Genomic DNA, 21,780 nt, shown 5'->3' with positions numbered 1-21,780 from the left:
TGAGACTGCAGCTCTGCACAAGACGTTTGGCCAGCGGAGAAATTAAAATGATCGTGCCCAACTGAGCCTGGTTTCTCTCAAGGTTTTTTTTCTTCACTTCCGCCTTTAGTGAAGTTTTTTTTCCCTCTCCGCTGTCGCCACTGGCTTGCATGGTTCGGGATCTGTAGAGCTGCGCATCGTTGGATTTGCTCTTCAGTATTTGGACTCTCAGTAGTGAATATTAAACCACACTGAACTGAGCTAAACTGAACTGAACTTGAACACTATAAACTGAACTACACTGTTCCTATTTACTGTTACCTTTTATGTGAAGCTGCTTTGACACAATCTACATTGTATAAGCGCTATACAAATAAAGGTGAATTGAATGGAATTGAATAATCTATTGAGAATAACTTATCATGTAGATGCAATGTAAGTTCAATTTAACAAAATGCATTAAAGGGATCATCAAAATAAAGTGATACCAAAACCAGCTTTATTATGGCTAATAAATGCTACTTTAAATTATGATAAACTATTCATAAACCTTTATAGTGCTAGAATAGGCTTCATGTTCATGATTCATAGTTCTTGAGTGAAATATGACTTTTGTTGACTGTTCACAAGATTCACCCATTTCGACTGTATGTATGTAACATAAATCATACAGCGTATGATTCATATAGTGCATTATAACCCTATATAGTAAGCTTCATATAGTATATAGTAAGCTTCATATAGTGCATACTGATGTATATCCATTTGTTTTTTCCTTGAGCATGTCTTCTGCTGTACTGCTGTATTTAAGATTCTACCACAAAAAGAACAAAATTGTGCATTCTTAATGACGTGTTTTATAAATGATTCAGATCCTTTGGCCACTGAAAACTGGAAATATGATGGAGGGATGAAAAAAGAGAGAGGTGATAAAAATAGAGTGATAGAGGAGGGAGAAAAGGATGAAGGGGAAAACATTAGAATGTGAAGTGGGTGGAGAAGGATGCATGCTTTTAAGCCTATCTAGAAGCATTACCTTCACATTTTGCAATAGCTAAACAGATTTACAGTACCATAAAAAACATAAGGTCAACTCTACAGTCTTTAAATTACATTGATGTAGTACTTGAGTCCAATATATTTTGGTGGTCTCTGTCAGACTTTGGAGCAAATGGACATGAGAGAGTCTTGAGTACTACAAAACTGTGAATACATTTTGTGGTCAGGTTTTTTTCCATCTGGATCACAAAGCCATGAAAAAATAATGATCATTCAAATGTGTAATGCATGATGTCTGAGCTATTTTTGTGCATGTGCGGGAATAATCCTTTAGAGGTGTTTATTGTGTTAAGATTTTCAAGTAACACAATTTCCATAAAGCTGTTTTACAATATATAGTTTGCAAAATGTTCTTTACAATAAAATAATGCACATTCTTTAATAGTATATCTGTAAAGAGACAAAATAATAAAAAAATAATAATAGCTTAAAATTGTCCATAAATATTTGAATTTGCAATTCAATCTTAAGGTTAATACTTCTCTTCCATTTATTTTGAAGATAAGTAGGTTAATTAATAGAATTGTATTAAAAGAGTTTTTGCTGTTTTAAGTTTAAACGTGTTTTGCTTTAAAACATCAAAACGATCTGGTTTTAATTGTATTAAGTAATTATTTGAGGGTTATTTTTCTATCCAGATATAAGTACACTGTAAAACACAAAGAGTTAAGGTAACTCAAACCGTTTGGGGAAACCGATTGCAACAAACCATTTAAGTTCAAAAACTAATCCTATTGGATACTGTGAATTTACTCCATTTAAGTTGAAGTAATGAGGTATTTGACACATTACATTCAACACTAAGTCCAAAACTCTTTTCAAATGAGTAGAATTAACTTTCAGTAAATTTTGAGTTAACTACACTCATTTCATTTGAAGAAGTTGACTGTTATATACAGTGTATATAAGTACTGTAGAGCATCTGCCAGCTAGGTTTAGCATGCTATGCTTATAAGCCAAACCTTGAATCAAGTGATTATGCAGAGTAAATTTATTTTGTAAGGCTTAGGTCAGACAAGGAGAGCTCTATAAGGTAACAAATGCACAGTTTCATTTTTAAAATTGCAATTTAGCATGTTTTGCCAGAGTTAAGAAAGCTCCAGATGTGCTAAAGTATAATAAGAAAGCTAAGCTCGGCAACACTATATATTTCATGATTAAACTACTGCCAAATGATTCTCCTTTCTGTTCACAATATGTAGAGCAGGACTGCATTCTAAGCTCTTCTAACTAATTCTTCCTTTTTCCATTACAACAGCACTGAGCCTAAATAGAGTCTAAGAATAAATAGAGACTAAATAGAGAGTGATACTCTCTCCAGCTCACATGAAAGGCCCGTGAAATATTCATATTGATGGATTTTGCCTGTACACAACAAGCCAGATGTAAACTGTCATGAGTAAATACTTGTACCTGAGTTATTGTTTGGAGGACTCAGGACTTACGGGATTAGGTCCTTACTAACGCAGAGTCATGAGTAACAGAAAGTGTATGATGAAGGAATACATATAAAAGCACATACCATGTACATGGTGCTTATCATTGTTAAACCTGCAGCCATGATTTTTATTTTTTTGCTAACTTAGATATGCATTGAGTTCCACTTTCAATGGGAATATGTAATTGGGGGTAACACCCATGACCTAGGTACTTTATTCCTTAAAACTGCAATTTTATAACCACCAATTGTGTCTATATTTCACAATTCATGCAATCCACAGTCATTTTTTTTGTTTGTTTCTTAGTTACATTCATTTGTACTCTAAACCTCTGTAACCCTAAGTATAAGCAATGGTATTATTAATGCATGGCTTGGAAGACAACACTGTCTAGAGTATTTTTCTACAGTAGAATATACTGTAGTGGAATGCAAACTAGAACCTGTCTAATTTATCCAAGTTTAATTCTTCACTACACATTCGTTCTATGCATCTAAGCATTAGGTATTCTTATCGAAAAATACTCTCTCTGAACTATGTCAGTTCTCCTTCATGGCATTAAAAACTACCTCGTCCGAAAAAAAGAGTAAGCTCAGTTTTACGCAAATTAACAGTGACAGTCAACTTCTCTCTAAAAATAAACAGTGCCGCCAGGAGAGAACAAGTGAGGTAGGAGACCTTGATGCTGAATACCCAAAATCACAAAAAAATATACTGTAGACAACCTTTTTCTGTAAAGGCACCAAATAAGACATAAAAGTAGATGGTGATTAGCCTGCAAAAGTAACAAATGACTTCGTCATTCAGAAAACAAAATAGGGGGGGGGGGGGAATGAGTATTTTTCCAGTGACTAGCCTTTTTACGGGTTTGTCATTAAATATTTAGAGGTAACAGAGTGAGCAATTGGGGCATATATACAGCATAAATAATGAAATTAATAAATACTGCACATAAAGGAGACAAACCAGTTCTTCAGTTCTTTGGCCAATAGAAAACAACCGTATTATACCACCTTAAACCCCATTCCGGATCTCTTCCTAATCCCATAAATCCCCAGTGGCAGGGTGGAGGGTATGCCAGGAAAGACTGCCCCCTCTTTGAGAGTGGGAGGAAGAAACTACCTTGCAGTTGTCTGAAGCGGCCATCTAGTATGGAATTATTGAAGCAAATGTTGGAAGCACTGTAGCTCAACCAGCGTGCTCGTCTCATACCCCGGGACGGAGATAGGGGACAAGATGGTGAGGATCGTTGAGGTGAAGGCCGATGGCCCCTTGGGGTGCAGGAGGACGAGGATGATGAAGTTGAGGAGACTGAAGTGAGAGTCATGGGTGCCAGTTTAGGTGTGATCCCCAATAAAGTTCCATTTCTCTCCGGCAGGTGCTCAGGTTCACGAATATGAGGACTATTGTTTTTGGCCCCTCTCTTGCTCTGGGCCCTGTAAACTGGCGGGGTGCTCCTGCTCCGGCTGCCTGGTGCATTGGTCCGGGTCGGGACATCTTTAACTGTAGTATACTGCCGGCTGCTGACCTCTCGGACGACTGGGGTAGAGCGGATTGCAATGGTCTCTCTGCTGGTCTTCAAGCTGAGTTTGACCTCCCTCAGCCGGGTCTGGCTCACGGGCACCGCACGACACAAACAAGGACTGCTCATCCTCACTACGTTAAATCAACATGCACGACCGGAAAAGAGACAAACAGAACACTCTTCTTCCCTCCTTCTGTCTCGAGTCCTGTTATCTTCTCCCTCGTCCTCCCTCCCTCCCGCCCTCTCTCTCTTTCTGCTTCCCTCCCTCACTTACTGTTCACTTAGCAGTGATGCTGTTCTGCCTCTCCTCAGCAGCACATGGAGTGATTCTCCAGCACCCCAGCCATGCATATAATATGCCCCATTCCTGAATGCCCCACAACGCACGCACAAACACACTTATCTAAAATGTCATTAAATTGGCATGTGCATGTGTTGAATTGTTACAAATATAATGTGATGTCAAACTGTAAGTACATGAATAAGCAGTTTTGACCCTGATGTAAATACAAAGTAAAAATGTATTATTAGCTGTACACTCAAAGTGTACTTAGCGTACTCAGAGGGATGCATGTCTGTTCAATGGCTGTAAATCAACAGTGAAGAATGGGAACCACTTCTCTCTCTCTCCTTCACTTTTTAACTCACCCTAATTGCATTACTGAAAGAGCAGAGCACAGACGCACCGACAGAACACATCACACTCGCCCTGGCTCAGCAACATATACTTGGCTTAAAGAAGCAGGGCAAATTTGAGCTCACCATCACTAAAGCATTTCAAGACAGAAAATCGCCAAGCCTTAAGAAATAAACACCTGTGCTTAACTCATTCTCAAAACGGTGAAAAAAACAATCTGAAGTTCAGCTAAATACATTTATTGTAAATTAAATTTAAAATATATATATATATATATATATATATATATATATATATATATATATATATATATATATATATATATATATATGTATACAATTAACATGAACTTACATCAAATTCATATCACATATCATATCTTGCTTTCTGAAGTGATGTAAGCTGGCTCACAGCAACAACTTGTAATGCTACAAATCAAGAACTTGGATTAGACCCTGTTTTAGAGTAGGAGCTAATTTACAGTAGTAATATACTGTATTTAACTCCTGTATAAATGTGTGTTTCTATAGTCTGCTGAAATTCTTGATTCTGATTAGCTGGAATATGTGCAATAAAATATTTGAATGCTCAGGTAGTTCCAGTCAGTTTTGATCATCGTTCGAAATACATGGGCTGTGTCCAAAATCACATACTTCCATACTGTATAGTATGCTAAAATCAGTATGCGAGCTGAGTAGTATGTCTGAAAAACAGTATGTGAGAAGTACCCGGATGACCTACTACTCCCGCCGAGATTCTGAAGTGGGCATCGGATGGATGCTACGTTATGCCATGATGCCCCACAAGAGAATTCATGAATGGGAGGGAAGCGACGCAACTCACGTGGGTAGGTCATGTGATCATGACAAAATGGCAGATATACTACATCCGTGTTCCATTCATACTACTCACATTTATACTGTATAGAATGTACATTTTTAATGGCCGAGTAGTACGTTTAAATTCAAATGCAGTACCTACTGAGTAGTATGTGGTTTTGGATGCAGCCATGTGGTTCCCTCAAACATTAGGAGTAATCACAACAACAATTTAGTGACAGTGGCAAGGGCCTTCATTCCTCTCTGTGATCTTGAGGACATCAATGTGTACTTCACCAGACAGTAATGGGATTACCCAGCGCCTCTTCACTTCTTTGCTCTGTGTTGTGCATTTAAAATCCTTTAACACACATCAGTCTGTTGATTATCCTTTACTTAACTCAAACTTGCCAACTCATACTTGAAGACAGAGGTGTCCGAACCTGCTCCAGAGTGGCAACTATCCTGTAGAATATAGCTACAACCTTAAATAAACCTGAACCAGCTCATCAAGGTCTTTAGACTACCTAGAAACATCCAGGAAAGAATGTAGGACAGGGGTAGTGTTGGGAAGTTCGCATCATCTTACTTATTTGGATGTTTGAGTCTGTTTTCGAGTCATTTTGTTCATTTAGTTCAATTTGCCAAATTATTATTAAAATGTTGCGAGTTGCTCCCAAACTCATCTACAACTAGCCCAAACGTTGATCACACTACAAACAAGTCCTTGAATGCTAAAATAATCATTTATTGTTTACCTGGTCTTTTGTTTATGATTATGTCAGCTCACCACTTCTGACAGGTCTTCAAATTTGAGTGCTTTGTTCACGTCACACAGACAGTCCCATATAAGCTTAACCAATGCACACAGTCTGAGCCGAAAGGAGCCATGATTAGTTCACCTTTCTGGTGTTTGAGTCGTTTGTTCATTATGTGACAGCATGTAAAGAGAGATGACTCAAACCCAAGGACTCGAGAAATGAACGAATCAAATTCTTTTCCGGCTCTAAATGCATATGATTAGCTTCTGTCTTTCACGTGATGAAAGAACGACTCAAACTGAAGACTCAAAAGATGAATGGATCCAATCTTTTTCTGGCTCTAAATGCGTATGATTGGCTTCTGCCTTTCACGTGATGAAAGAACGACTTAAACCCTATAGAAGGCTCAAAAAAGTAACTGATCTCCTACTCCACCTGCACAAATGGGCATATGCGCAAATGAATGAATCACTTCCTGAGAGGACTCATCATTCTCGAGTCATTCAAAAGTCAAAATGAATGAATCGTTCAAGAATGACCCATCACTAGACAGGTTCTCAAACTTGGTCCTGGAAGTCCGGTGTCCTGCAAGGATGTTTCTAGAAAGCCTAATAAGAGCTCTACTAGCTAGCCCAGTTGTGTCTGATTGGGGTTGGAGTTAAAAACTGCAGGACACTGGACCTCCAGGACTAAGATTGAGAACCCTGGTGTACAGTAGGAAGCTAAAATCCTGTGACACTGGCCTTCCAGGAGCAAGACCAGACAAGTATTTAATTTCCCAACTGGAATGAAAAAGATTATGCTAGGACATGTGTTCTAGCTATTTAGATGCACGTAACATGATCTGGTCTGCAACAAATCCAAAAATGAAAACCGATTTGCTCCAACACAAAGCATCAGAAAAGAAATGTATGCTAGTGTGCTGTCACTGTTTTCATAACTGTCATGTGTGGACTACTGTACCTATTCCCTAGAAAGGGGCTTGTCTGATTGTGAAATTGCTATTTAAAACCTGCTGTCTCTGAGAACAGCAAACTTCACAGGTGTGCCAAAAATTACAAGCTCCTGCAGCCATCCCAGATATCTAAGATATGGGCACAGACAGGCAGGGCAGCTGTCCAGCTCAGTCATACTGAAGCATGCTGGGTATGTGCAAATGATCCCGGCTGGTTAGAGGGGCAGGAGAGGATAGGGTTCAGCTGCTTACAGTATATGTCTGTATATGTATCAGTGTATATCTAAGCCAAAGCAACATGTGCTCAGTTTGATGTCACTTGAGACGACTCACCTGCAAGCGCTTTAATGCGTGAGCGCTCAAAGAGTCTGGCTGAGCTGTTGTCATTGTCGAGCTCCTCATCAGACAGTTCGAAGCGAGTGTTGATACGGCTGTACTGCTGAGTGATTTCAGCATTGTCATAGTCTGTGGTGGAGGTCATAGTTGCCATCAAGATGCAAAGAGATGAGAGGGGCCAGACACCTCAGCGTGCCACAAGATGACAAGACAGTGGAATGCCAGAGGTGGATGATCTGAGGGGTAAAAGACATGAAGGGATGGGTTTAATTGCATATTTATCTTCAAAATATTGAATCAATCAATAACACATATTCTTTTTATACATATATTATATAATATGTTATAAATATTCAAATATCTTTAAAAAAAAAAAATCTTAAATTAGCAGTTCTCTCTGTGTGCTTCAGAAAAAATCAACCAGTTTCTGGAAAAACCAACATAGGCTCACTCTGAAAACGAAGTCCTATATACATTTCTGCAGATAGCAAATTGTGTAGCTAGAAATACGTATGGCTTCATTTTGTCTTTAAAACGAACACTACGGGGCGGTATGATGCTGTTCCTTTTCGCGCTTACCAGCTGACCGCTTACCTCCGTATGGACGAAATATCCGCTGTTATGTTGGAGGACGTGAGATGCAGAGAGGAGTTGATCAGTTGGGTTCGATTTTGGCCAAAAATAGTTCCAGAAAGCAAGACAAAAACAGAAAGCAAAAAATAGAATAAACAAGGAAATAACAGGGTTAGAATATGGTGAAATCTGAAACGTGGTAAAAATCAGGCGAGGGCTTTTCTTTTTCTGGATCGCTTTTGAAAACTGTCCGTTGATTTAAATTAGGGAAGTGGGTGGCCGGGTCAATCGGTCCTTTTGAAGGAGGAGGGTGGGTCAGTCAATCAGTCAGTCAATCATTCAGTCAGTTGACAGCGACCTCTGGTGGATTTACGTGAGAACAGCAGGCACAAATGGCACTTGCGAGAGAAATTTGAGATCTGAAAAAGCGTACACAGCGGCCTCTGGTGGATTCACGAAAACAAGAACTGAAAAAAAACGTAGCTCCTGGGACGTATTTGGCACCCTCCAGAAATGTGTATACTGTAGCAATACGTTTTCAGAATGAGCCTGGGTTGGGAAAACATCATGCAATTTTGAACACCTTCTTATAAGCCCCCTATACTTCTTGAAAAACACTGTGCAATTCTGAGTGTGCTCCACACTGACAAACCATCTGTAGGACACGCTCTCTTTTCCGTATGCTTGGAAGGAGGGAAACTAACCTTTAATTAACTTAGACTTTTAATAGCATTTATATAATTCTACTCTCTGATTATTTTAAGTACTATCCTCACTTTTAAGTCACTTTGAATAAAAGCCTCTGCTAAATTAGTAAATGCAAAAAATACATTTTAGAATTTGTATTAAAATGAACATCATGCATTTTAAAAATCTGTCTGAAATTTTGATTTTCAAACAGCACTCGTGCCTAAGGAGCTCTTTATACAAAACATGTTTGTGCATAAAAAATTAACAATTAGCAATGTGAAAATACGTAAGTTCTCGAGATACATTTTAAAACGTCTTTTAAGTGCTGCATTTATGACTCACAACTTATAAAATATACTATTGTATTATGTCATGATTACTGAAGCCAGAAGTATTTTTATTTACATTTTTATTAAAAAAGAATTTCTTTTTACTCACAAAAATCATTTTGTGAGTATGATCAAGCAAACTCTGTCGTACATGTCATGTTTTTACTACCATCAAAGCACAATATTCATTCTTATTTTTATTCGGCTTAGTCCCTTTATTTATTTGGGGTTGTCAATGAACCGGAATGACAATTTAGCTTTACCCAATTCACCTATAGCGCATGGCATGTCTTTGGACTTGTGGGGGAAACCGGAGCACCCGGAGGAAATCCATGCGAACACAGAGAGATGCAGAGGCTCAAACCAGCGACCTTCTTGCTTTGAAGTGACAGTGCTACCGTCTGCACCACCGCGCCACCCCAAATCACAATATGCACTTTATTATTCTGGTAACATGGCAATCGGCTTTTGTTTATGTCAGCTAGAGTGCTGCTGTCATTGAAGCAGACAAACCAAGTACTAAGATATTCTCACATTTAATTTAAAATAGACATTAATCAAATTGCTCTAGTCAGGCGGTGGTGGAAAGAATACTGAAAAATCATACTTAAGTAAAAGTACCATTACTGGCCGAAAAATGTAATGTAATGTAATAGAGTAAAAGTATTTGTTGTAAATATGAGTAAAAAGTAGCCCTTTCAAAAGTACTAAAGAGAGATAAGTAGTGAGTATTACGCTGTAAAAAGCTGAGGCATTTACATGTAATTTATGGATGTGTGTAAATGTAACATTCTGTAGTGCATTTAGTTATTGCCCAGCAGGCACAAAACGTTATAAAATGTTAATATTAGGTTAGATTTAGATTGTGATGTCAGGTGACCAAAATTCAATGTCTAGTCAGCGTCTAAGGACAACGTTTTTTGACGTTCAATAATGATGCCAAATGACTTGATATTTAGTTCATTTTAGATTGTGACCAAAATTCAACGTCGAGTCAACATCTTAAACCAACATCATTTTGACTTCAGATACTGAAATTTATTCATCAGGTGTGGCAACCAAAATCCAACACGACGTCATAGTGGTAAAGTCCACACACCGTCAACCTGAAACATCATTAGACATTGATATTTGGTTGATTTTAGGTTGGACGTTGGATATTGAGGTCAGCCTGATGTTGAGTTCAGATGTAAACCCGATTTTCCAAACAAAATACAATTTCCCCATGACATTGGGGTACAATGTTTATCTGGCGTCATGTTGACGTCTTTTGCCTGCTCTGTGTTTAAGGCCATTTTGGTCATCATACAGCAAACATTCCTTATCTTCTCATCAGTGACATGCATCTAATCAGCCTCTGGGTCAACATGTGTAAAGATTTTGGACATCTTCTTGGACACTTTTAATGCTTCCAAACAGTTTGCTGCAATTATAAATCACCCATATCTTAAAAGTACTTCAGTATGATGCGATTTACTTTCTATGTGCGATTTTATTGGACAGGAATCACAGGACTGATTTTTCTAATCCCCATAGACAGGAAATAATAAAGTAATGACTGCAGGTTGAAGGAAAGTAGTGGAGTAAAAGTACTAATACTGCACTAAAAATGTACTTAAGGGAAAGTAAAAGTACACATTTTTTCACAATTTTAGTAAATTACAATTTCTGAGAAAAACTACTCAATTACAGTAATTTGAGTTTTTGTAATTTGTTACTTTACACCACTGTAGTGAGGATATAATATTTGTCATTAAAATATGTTTTATTAGAAGAGTAAAACATATATAGTGCTCTCAAATGTGTGTCTTATGCTGTATGTTCAACAATCATGCTGTGTGTTCAACAAAATAGAATTCTTTATGAAGATGACACCTAAAAGTGAATAAAAACATGCTTAAAGCCACTGTAGTTCACCCAAACATGAAAATTCTGTTATTAATGACCCTTGTGTCATTCCAGTCCCCTGAGACCTTTGTCCATCTTCAGAAAAAAATTAGGATATTTTAGATTAAATTCATTTTCAACTGACATTGTCAAAACATTCGATGTGGCTTCAGTGGTTCAGCTGTAATCATACGAATCTGATTTCATCTAAAATATCTTCATTTGAGTTCCTAAGATGAACAAAGGTCTCAAGAGATTGGAACAACATGAACGTGAGTAAATTATTGACAGAATTTTTATTTTGGATGAAAAAACCATTTCAAACAACCAAGAGTTGCAACCTGCTTAAAATATGTGGCCTGGTATAATCTTTTTATAACAAAATTACAAATTGGTACAATATGTAGTGTTACTCTCTGGCTTTAAAATGAGAAGTTCCCTCGTAAAAATTAATACAGTTCTAACAAAATATATAACAAAATATACCTCTTTCCTTTAAAGAAAGTTTCTCTATACCCTCAGGACTTCAAAGGCCGCCATTTTCAGCACACGTCCTCTAACCGTCACTCATATAGAGGGTGTGTGTTTACGCGTGCTGCTGTGGAATGGCGGGTGAAGGTTAGCTGCTAAGATAGTTCTATCTTTGTGAGGCATGTTGCTCATGTGTAGTCTTATCACCCTGAACGGGGGGCTGGGCAACCCCTCTGACTAAAAGAATATGCAGAGCACCCATCGCAAATTTTCCTACTTCGTCACAGACTACGTGATCAGATATTTACTTGCATGTTTTTCCCTCTCAGTCTGGTGAAAACAAATCTAAACATTTGAACTGCTTCATACAATCCAATACTTCAGCTCCAGTTGGCTCCAAATGATCAGGCAGAGCACCAGCTGAACTTCACCTACTGTAAAGTTACTATTTCTAGCGGGTCATTAGTGTCATCAGAGTTAGGGCTGAGGATTTCAGTTGTAAATACATCACATAAATATCTACATACATATCTGGTTGAAAACTGGAAACTGAAGAAAGAAGTGGATCTAACAGGTGTCAGAGAAGTGTGATGGTGGCACTGACTCTTTCTTTCTTTCTGTCTCTCTCTATCAGGCCAGTGCAGAGGGGATGTTATCACAGAACTATTCTCCACCCACCAGCGGGAAACCTGTTATCACAAGTGGCACAACTCTCTGCGTAAGTCTCTGTCTCTGCAAAATGCTCATGTGTACCCGTTGTACAGTTTATGACAAAGTATCTGCCATTTTAAATAAAAGAGAGGGAAATATGGGAACGCTTCACATAAGAAAACCATGACAAACATCATTCCATTACTTTTTCTTCCTTCACTGGAGGAATATCCATTGTTGTGCTCATTTAATGCAAAACACAATGACCAGGGACTGTGAAAGGAATAGTTCACCCAAAGGTGAACATTCTGTTGTCATTTACTCATCCTTTCCTTGATCAAAACATATCTGAGTTTTAATCTTCTGTTGAAAACAAAATAAGATATTTTGAGGTATGCTGGTAGCTACACTGTAAAACCCAACAGTCAACTTTATCAAATGAAATGAGTGTAGTTAACTCAAAATTGACTGAAAATTAATTCGACTCATTTGAAAAGAGTTTCAAACTCAGTGTTGAAGCTGAGTTAATTACATACCTGATTACTTCAGCTTAAATTGAGTAAGTTCACAGTACTCATAAAGATTAGTTGTTAACTCAAATGGTTAGTTGCAATCGGTTTCCTCAAATGGTTTGAGTTGCCTTAACTTATTGGGTTTTACAGTACTCAGTTGGTTTGAGTTCTCTTCATTTATTGGGTTTTACTGTGCTCAAATTGCTTCGTTTACTCAAATGGAGTAAGTTCACAGTACTCATTAGGATTAGTTTTGGAACTTAAATGGTTTGTTGCAATCGGTTTCCTCAAATGGTTTGAGTTACCGTAACTTATGGCTTTTACAGTGAGCTGACTATTTAGCATCATTACTCCAAACACATGACCCCCACGAAAAGGATTCAAACATTTGATTTGCTGCTCATTAGTATATTATTATTATTATTATTATTATTATTATTATTATATTATTATTATTATTATAGTATTATATAATATATATAGTATGCTTACTATCTTTCTTAGAGGATGTAAAGTTCAAAGAACAGCATTTATCTTAAATAGAACTATTTTGTGACATGATAAATGTTCCCTTTTGATCAATTTAGCAGTATAAATAGAAGCATTATAGTACAATGTTACTAAAGTTTTTTAGATAGATGCTGAACTTTGGATATTTGAAATCATCAAAGAATCCTGAAAAAAGATCCAATTGTTATTATTAGCATATTAATATAATTTCAGGTTAGCATCAGAGTAGCATCAGAGTAATGATGCTAAAAATTGTGATTTGAAATAACAGAAATAATTGACATATTAAAATATTTAATATTTGGTTATTTGTATATTAAATAGTAAAATATATTTTCAAATTATGTACTGTTTTTGCTGTACTTTGGATCAAATATTCTGCTTGGCGCGTATTGTTTTGCAGTGTTAGGTTATTAATACACACACACACACACACACACACACACACACAAACACATATATGCGTGTGTGTATTTGAAAATAACTATGAAATAAAAATAGAAAGTGAGCGCTTATAGTATATCTAGCAATGATAATATGTTTATGTTCCAATTCTGCAAACTAAGCTAAAAGGGCAGAGAGATATTAGTATACCGAAGCAACACAGTGGGATATTCTCACATGTGTAAAGGGAAAGGCTTACACTTAGGTGTGGTATGAACCGTGACGCACTGTGTGTGTGCAGTGTGGTGTGGTGTGCCAGGTACAGATAGAACAGCTGGACCTGGGCACTATGGCCCAGAGTATTCTGTTGAAATTAGAAAAGGAAAGAAATTGTGGATTTTACATAAGCTTGAAGAAATAAATGTATCCACAACTGTAAATTCTCTCATTATTGTCACATTCGTGTCATTCACGTCTTTTTTTATTATAGAGGGGAAAAAACCTCACACAGTTTTGAGTTAATTTAAAGCTGTTGTATAGATTTTAGAAATCAAATCAGAGAAAAGATAAGAAAAAATAAGTATTTAGTTAAATAACAGGAAAACACAACTATGTACAGGCATACATATAGTTTGTAATAAAGCCTTTAGTATTACATAAATAAGAGCTGTCTGTTTTGATTTCATATCAACTTTAAAGATGTAGGATGTTTTATGAATCTTCAGACAAGCAGAACAGACAATTAATAGACCCCATAACACAAAACTATTCTTGGAATGAATTTTATGGTCACATTATGCAGTTCTGAGCGGTAAGTAATGGTGTTTACACTCAGCAGTTCCCCCTATAAGGTAAGCTCGAAACAGCTCACCTAATTTTATTGTTTTTTTTTTTTTTTCATAGCCTTATAGTGAGAGCTGTTTTTCTTCACTATATTTTGAAAATTATCCAATGAGGATAAAAAGAGCAACTGAATGTGTTTTCATTTTGTGTTGGGAAATCCATATTAAAGAGATAGTTCACTCAAAGTGTTAAATCTACTGCTTCAATTTTTGCAGGTTTCCTTTTTCTGTTAAACAAAACAAAAGATGTTTTGAAGAATGATGAAAACCAGAAGCCACTGTGACAGTCATAGGAGGAAAAAAAACTCTTTCCTCTACCTCTCCTTCAAAATATATTTAGTGTTCAACAGAAGTAAGTCTAACAAGTTTGGAACAAGTGGAGGTTAAGTAAATTGGGACGTTTTTGTGGAAGTGGACTATACATTTAACATAGCCGTTGGTTTACAGGTGCCAAACATGGCATTATAACTGGTTGATCAGCCATGTTCCAAAATGCACTATAACTTTTACTGTATCACAAGCTGCTTTGTTGCTGGTATCGTCTACCAGTTTGAACAAACTTGGCCCAATCATACAGATTAAATCAAGACGGGTAAGATGAGAATTATCAAAGTTATCAATAAGTATTTGTGACAACTGACAAACAACGTAGGCCTATCGAGGATGTTTTCGTCAAGGACTTTTTATCTGCTCAGCCCACACATGCCATGAACGTTCACACTCAGCGTTCAACAGGTTGCTGCTTTTTTTCATGAAACTGCGATACACTGACGACGACAACATCAATCCTGAAACTGTGATATTAAACACGCTTTGACTCGAATCATAAGCTGAAGAGAAAGTAACCAGTGTTGAGTAAAGTTACTTTAAAAGTAAAATATTACAAACTTAAGTCACTTCAAAAAAAGTAACTAAATGTGCTACTTAGTTATACTTTTAAGATAACCAATGTAGAAGTATGTGTTATGTTATTATTTTTGCGTTTTTTAAAGGTTAAGATTAACTAATTGTACAGTTTTGCATGAAACAAGCTGCTTACCTACACAAACGGTCCGGGAGAGTAACGTGCTTCCTGTCGAAGTCTTTATAATGAAAGTCCGTTATTTGAAGGGTAATAACAATCCCATGAGAGGCTCAGAGGTCTAGGTCACGGTGGGGCAGAGCTGCTGGAGGGGCAGGGAGTGCGCACAGGGTCTCCGCTCGCTGCGCTCATTCTCATCAGCCGCGGGTTGACCCACCCAAAGTGTTAAAAATAAAGCGGAGGAGCGGAGCGCAGCCTGAGCGCAGGGGACGCGCATTCCTGTCAACAGTCACTGACTTTAAATGGCGTTCCCCACCCTTCCACTGCCCGCCTCCACTGCAATATCACAAGCCCAGCGTACATTCATAATTGAATAATTGACAATTCGTAAACAATCGATTGCGACGTGTGCCAGTATATGGATAGTCTAAAATCGTTTTGTTAAACACTTGTTGCTTATTTGTGGCTTCCCAGTCATCCCTACAAAAAGTCATCCTTACAAATCCTGTTTATGTTATTTCACTTTAAAGGCAATGCCAAGAACTTATTCTTTGCTTTAAATTTCAAATGACTGAAACTACACAAAGGAGCCTGAGAATAATTGTTCATTTTAGAAGAAAATTTCAAATGGCACTTAGAGGTTTTGCATCTAAACACTCATTACTTTTGATTCTGAGAAAAGAAATTAAAAACAAAACAAAACACGGTAACACTTTATAATAACTACACATTATGAATCATTTATTAAGTATTAGCATCTAGTGAATTCATTATTTTTTAATCATTAACTCTACATTAATAAACAATAGTAAGCAGTTTATAACTGCAGCTACAAATGCTCTATTCTTGACTTATTAGCACATTTATAGAGGGCTCAATAATTATACTTCCATAACTTGTGACTGGTTGATTTTTCCTTACTAAACGAAGTATTGCATAATTTACAAACCAGTTGTATTGATGAGTAGTTGGTGGTTTTTAAAATCATTCAGAATGAGTTAGTAAATGATTAACAAACTATTGAAACTAAAGTTTACAGTATATTCAGGCATAAAGTAATGGTTACTATGTATGTTAATAAATGCTTCATTAACTCAACTCAACTTCATACGGTTTTGTGACCTAAAGTGAGGACTATTTATGCTTTATAAATCCCTTATAAATGACAATTAAAGGCTCAGAATCAAATGAACAACAATCTTTGCAGTCTTATCTAAAAAGTAAAATTACTGTAAAGTTTAAACATTGCTGAATAACAGGAGTGTCAAAATACCACATGAAATTGGATAAAACAACAACAATATAATAATTTAACAATATAATACGATGCAATGTTTAAACTGCAGAGTAATTTCACTTTTTAGATAAGATTACAAAGATTTATTTATATAATTATTTTTTAGGGGTTTTCACCTTTAATGACAGGACAGTGGAGATTTACAGACAGGAAAGTATGAGAAGCAGAGAGAGGGGAAAGATCAGCAATGGACCTCGAGCCTGGAATCGAACCTGGGTCGCCACGAGCACCCGGGGGGCTACATGTCAACGCACTAACCACTAGGCTATCGGAGATTTATTTTTTTATTTGATGCAGTTTCATTGGTCGTATATGTTCTTTTTTCCTGTTTAGGAAAATAACTGAATATAACTGAGCCTTTAATTGTCATTTATAAGGGATTTAAAAAGCATAAAGAGTCCTCACTTTAGATTAGGTCATAAAACTGCATGAAGTTGAGTTAATAAAGCATTTATTAACATACAAATTAACTATTAATATATGCCTGAATAATAAGAATTATAAATGTTAATTTCAATAGTTTATTAATCATTTACTAACTCATCCTGAAAATCATCTTAAAAACACCAACTATGCTTAAATAACTGGTTTGTAAATAATGCAAATACTTAATTTAGTCATTAAAAATAAATCATTAACAATATATGAAAGTACTATATTAAGCGCATCATAAATGTGGTTATAGTCAAGAATAGAGCATTTGAAACTGCAGTTGTAAACAGCCTAGTAACGTTTATTAATGTAGAGTTAAAGCTTAACAGATAATGAATTCACTATTTGCTAATGCTTAATAAATGGTTCATAGTGTGTAGTTATTAAGTGTTACCAAAAACACTTGAATATTTACAATTTATGTATACCCATATAGCTACTGTCTAACAGTTGCTCCAGGTAGAACCAAGAGGGGGGTTTCACTGTGATGCACTAGAGAAACGTTTTGGTTCCCAAAAGAAAATCTCTTAAAAGAACCTTTTTTTCATAATGTAAATAACAATAAATTAGAACTTTTGTGTAGTAAAAAGGTTGGTGTTAAAGGTTCTTCATAGAACCACAGATCCCAGTTAAAAAAAAACTCTTTATGTAAAAGTGCACTTCACTGTGCACAATGCAGGGTTCCACATAATTCATTCATTTTGTTCAAACACAAATCGAGTAAGTTAACTTAACCAATTTAAGTGGGTTAAATATAAAACAATTTAGTTGTACCCCTAAAATCTCACGAATTGTGCTGATTGAGCTCATTTTAAATAAGCAGTTTGAACAAGCAGCAAAAATCATTTTTGAGTGTTGATTTTCTTGCCCAGGTGTAAGTTATGTGAAAGTGCTTAATTAATGTAGCCTACTGTTTAACTAATTAAAAATACTCTGTTTTTCTGAACGTTACTATTAACCTTGGTGTAATTTATGGTTTACATACCCTTTTCAATATAAAACACACAAAGTCAGCGAATTGTGGCACAAAAGATCCTTTTATTTCAAGAAATGATTAAAGAAATAAAAGCATTTAAGTTAAAAAAGTAAAGAGTAAAAGAAATCCATATTACTGTGAACTATTTACAAATAATATTTTACTTTAAGGGGCAGTGGCACAGTGGGTAGCGCTGTCGCCTCACAGCAAGAAGGTCGCTGATTCGAGCCTCGGATGGGTCAGCTGGCATTTCTGTGTGGAGTTTGCATGGTCTCCCCATGTTGGCGTGGGTTTCCTCCGGGTGGTCTGGTTTCCCCCACAAGTCCAAAGACATGTCTATAGGTGAATTTGGTAAGCTAAATTGTCCATAGTGTGTGAATGAGAGTGTATGGGTGTTTCCCAGTGATGGGTTGCAGCTGAAAGGGCATCCGCTGCGTAAAACATAATCTGGATAAATGGGCGGTTCATTCAGCTGTGGCGACCCCAGATTAATAAAGGGACTAAGCTGAAAATGAATGAATGAATTTTACTTTAAGATTGTTCACGAGTGTGGGAAGGATGGAACGTGAGATTGACAGGCGGATTGGTGCAGCGGCAGCAGTAATGCGGTCAATGTACTGGTCCGTTGTGGTAAAGAAGGAGCTGAGCTGAAAGGCAAAGCTCTCGATTTAGCGGTCAATCTACATTCCTACTCTCACCTATGGTCATGAGCTTTGGGTCATGACTGAAAGGACAAGATCTCAGATACAAGCAGCTGAAATGAGTTTCCTTCGCAGGGTGGCAGGACACACCCTTATAGACAGGGTGAGGAGCTCTGTCACCCAGGAGAAGCTTGTGGTAGAGCCACTGTTCCTCCACATCGAGAGAATTCAGCTGAGGTGGCTCGGGCATCTGTTGCGGATGCCTCCTTGATGCCTACCTAGGAGTCCTCGAGGAAGACCCAGGACACGCTGGAGGGACTATGTCTCTCAGCTGGCCTGGGAACGCGACTCGGGATCCCCCCGGAGGTGCTGGAGGAAGTGTCTGGGGAGAGGGAAGTCTGGAGTTCTCTCCAAAGACTGCTGCCCCGGCGACCCTGCCCTGGATAAGCGGATGAAAATAACATGACATGACCTGATAGTAATTAAATAAATCATAGCCTTAAAGTCACATTTTACCTTGTAGTTTGAAAGGAAAGTTAAGAAACCTAGTTTTTGCCTTGTTAAAATGTTACCTGATTACATACCACAACTATTTCTGTGGCTTGTTTGTCACATAGCAGAGACAGACATGAAAATGGGGGAAAGGGGAAAGGGAACAGGGATCAGGAAATGACCCAGGTTGGATTCAATCCTCAGTCCCGATCAGCCACCTGTCCTGTAGTACAGACCAGACAAACAGACAAAATTAATCAATTTTAATTGGATTGATAAACCTTAGCCTACCTGATCACTCATTTCACCTAGCTTATCTATTTATATATATATATATATATATATATATATATATATATATATATATATATATATATATATATATATATATTATATATATATATATTTTTTAATTTACAACCCGAATCAGAAAAAGGTGGTGACAGTATAGAGAATGCAAATAAAAAAAGAAAGTAGTGATTTCCAAATTTCATTGCAGACAATACGAACACAAAATATTTCATGTTTTGTCTGGTCAACTTATTTTATTTGTAAATATACATCCTTTCCTGTCATTCTGACCCACAACATATTCCAAAAATGTTGGAACAGGAGCAGTTTAGAGCTAGTAATCAGGTAAACTGGTTAAATAACGATGTAATTTGAAACAGGTGATGTCAAAAGATGATTGTAATTATGATTTGGTACAAAGCAGCATCCAAGAAAGGTTTAGTCCTTTAAGATAGGCCGGGGATCGACAGTTTGCCAACAAATACGTGAGAAAATTACTGAAATATTTAAAAAGAATGTTCCTCAACAAAAGATAGGAAGACATTTGGATATTTCACCTTCAACAGTACGTAACATCATTTAAAGATTCAAGCAATCTGGAGAAATTTACCCAGCCTAAACTGAACTACAGTGATCTCTGACTCCTCAGGAGGCACTTCATCAAGAAATGTCATTAATCTATAAGCGATATCACCACATAGGCTCAGGACTACTTTGGCAAACCTTTGCCAAGTACCACAGTACATAGATACATCCACAAATGCCAGTGAAAATTGTAATGTGACACAAGGAAGCCATATGTTAACAGTGTCCAGAAGCACGGTCAACTTCTCAGGGCTCAGAGGCATCTGGGATGGACCATCACACTGTGCAAATGTGTACTGTGGTCAGATGAATCAGTATTTCAGGTTTTTTGGGGGTTGAAATGGACTCTGTGTGCTCTGGACCAAAGAACAAAGGGTCATTCAGACTGTTACTAGCAACAAGTCCAAAAGCTAGGATCTGTCATGGTATTGTCTCCAATAGAGAATGTGTGGTGCATTTTAAAGTGCAAAATTTGACAACGAAGACCCCGTACTGTTGCCCACCTTAAGACTCGTTTTCAGGAAAAATGGGACAAAAATTCACCTATAAAACACTTTGCTGTCTTCAGTCCCTAAATGTCTTTTAAGTGTTGAATGTTGAATGGCAACATTACAAAGTGGTAAATGCTCTAATGTTAAATGAACCAAAATTGGAGTACGTGTTCATTTGGGAAAAAAAAAATCAAAATCACGAGGAACACATTAAATAATGTTTGTTGTATTGTCTGCAATAAAATACAAGTCAAAGTAAATTTAGAAATCACTACTTTTTTTTATTATTTGCGTTTTCCATTACTGTCACAACTTTTTCTGATTTTGGGCTGTAAAAAATTAGTCTTTATCAGCTATCAATCTTGTATTGTTTCCCAGTGTTGGGTTGCAGCTGGAAGGGCATCCGCTGCGTAAAACATTTGCTGGATAAGTTGGCGGTGAATTCTGCTGTGGTGACCCCTGATAAAGGAACAAGAAAAGAAAATGAATGAATGAATGAATGAATAATCCTCTATTAAAGAACCGACAGCAAAAATAGTGATTGTTTCTTTTTAGTTGGGATGTTAAAACCACACTTTCCTTGTCACGATTTGTCCATTCTTCTTGAAATGAGAAGAAACAGACACTAAAATTAACAAAAGTATCATTTTATTTACAATGTTCCTTACCTGATGACTCCACCTTCAGTAATTCTATTTTGAGGATAGTGAACCAGCTTGTTTTTGAACCATAAATCAATCAAAAGTTATCAAATACCGGTAGCACAATTAATACATGCTTCTATTTATATTGTAATATTAAAATGATACTCTTAAAGGACTCACCTCAACCTTTACCTATTTTTATAATAACAGTGATTTCAGATCACCAGTAGAGGTCGTGTCCACCCCACCGATGACCTAAGAATCACTGTCTTCTGTTTTTCTTGCTTTTCTTCGAGTTATTAATTCGAATTTCACTTTAGTATTCTGTTGAGGTCAGTCTTCAGATCTCTTAAGTTGCCATTAGCAATTAAAAATATTAAACATAGCTACATAATCACACGCTTAAACGACTTTTAAAACACAAAAGGAAGCGTCAACGACGTCATATGTAACAGATAAAACTACTGGAAGAAATCCCGCGTCAGCTCTCTCACCTTCGCTTGCAGCTGCAGGTTTTGATGATGTATGACCAGCCATAGGTGTGTGACGCGC

At 36.9% G+C, this 21,780-nt stretch overlaps 1 protein-coding gene across 3 annotated transcripts in view; it reads right to left on the bottom strand.

Annotated features, from left to right (window-relative positions):
• The window catches only part of sptb (spectrin, beta, erythrocytic), a 34,356-nt gene extending 18,764 nt beyond the window's left edge, over nucleotides 1-15,592 (bottom strand). Inside the window, exons 1-2 of one of the 3 annotated variants that reach the window (XM_056476589.1) lie at nucleotides 15,398-15,592; nucleotides 7,507-7,745 (exon numbers count right to left, since the gene is read on the bottom strand). In XM_056476589.1, coding sequence (XP_056332564.1) covers nucleotides 7,507-7,663 — 157 coding nt within the window. In that variant the 5' untranslated portion in view covers nucleotides 7,664-7,745; nucleotides 15,398-15,592. Of the gene's footprint in view, nucleotides 1-3,599; nucleotides 4,129-7,506; nucleotides 7,746-15,397 lie in introns of those variants that run through there. The other 2 variants (XM_056476590.1, XM_056476591.1) reach the window with 2 other exon arrangements.
• Nucleotides 15,593-21,780: the final 6,188 nt, after the last annotated feature.

This window comes from Danio aesculapii, chromosome 17, assembly GCF_903798145.1.
Source record: "Danio aesculapii chromosome 17, fDanAes4.1, whole genome shotgun sequence".
Classification (NCBI taxonomy): Eukaryota; Metazoa; Chordata; class Actinopteri; order Cypriniformes; family Danionidae; genus Danio; species Danio aesculapii.
The sequence above is the reverse complement of the archived record's forward strand: the minus strand, read 5'-3'. Positions and strand labels throughout refer to the sequence as shown.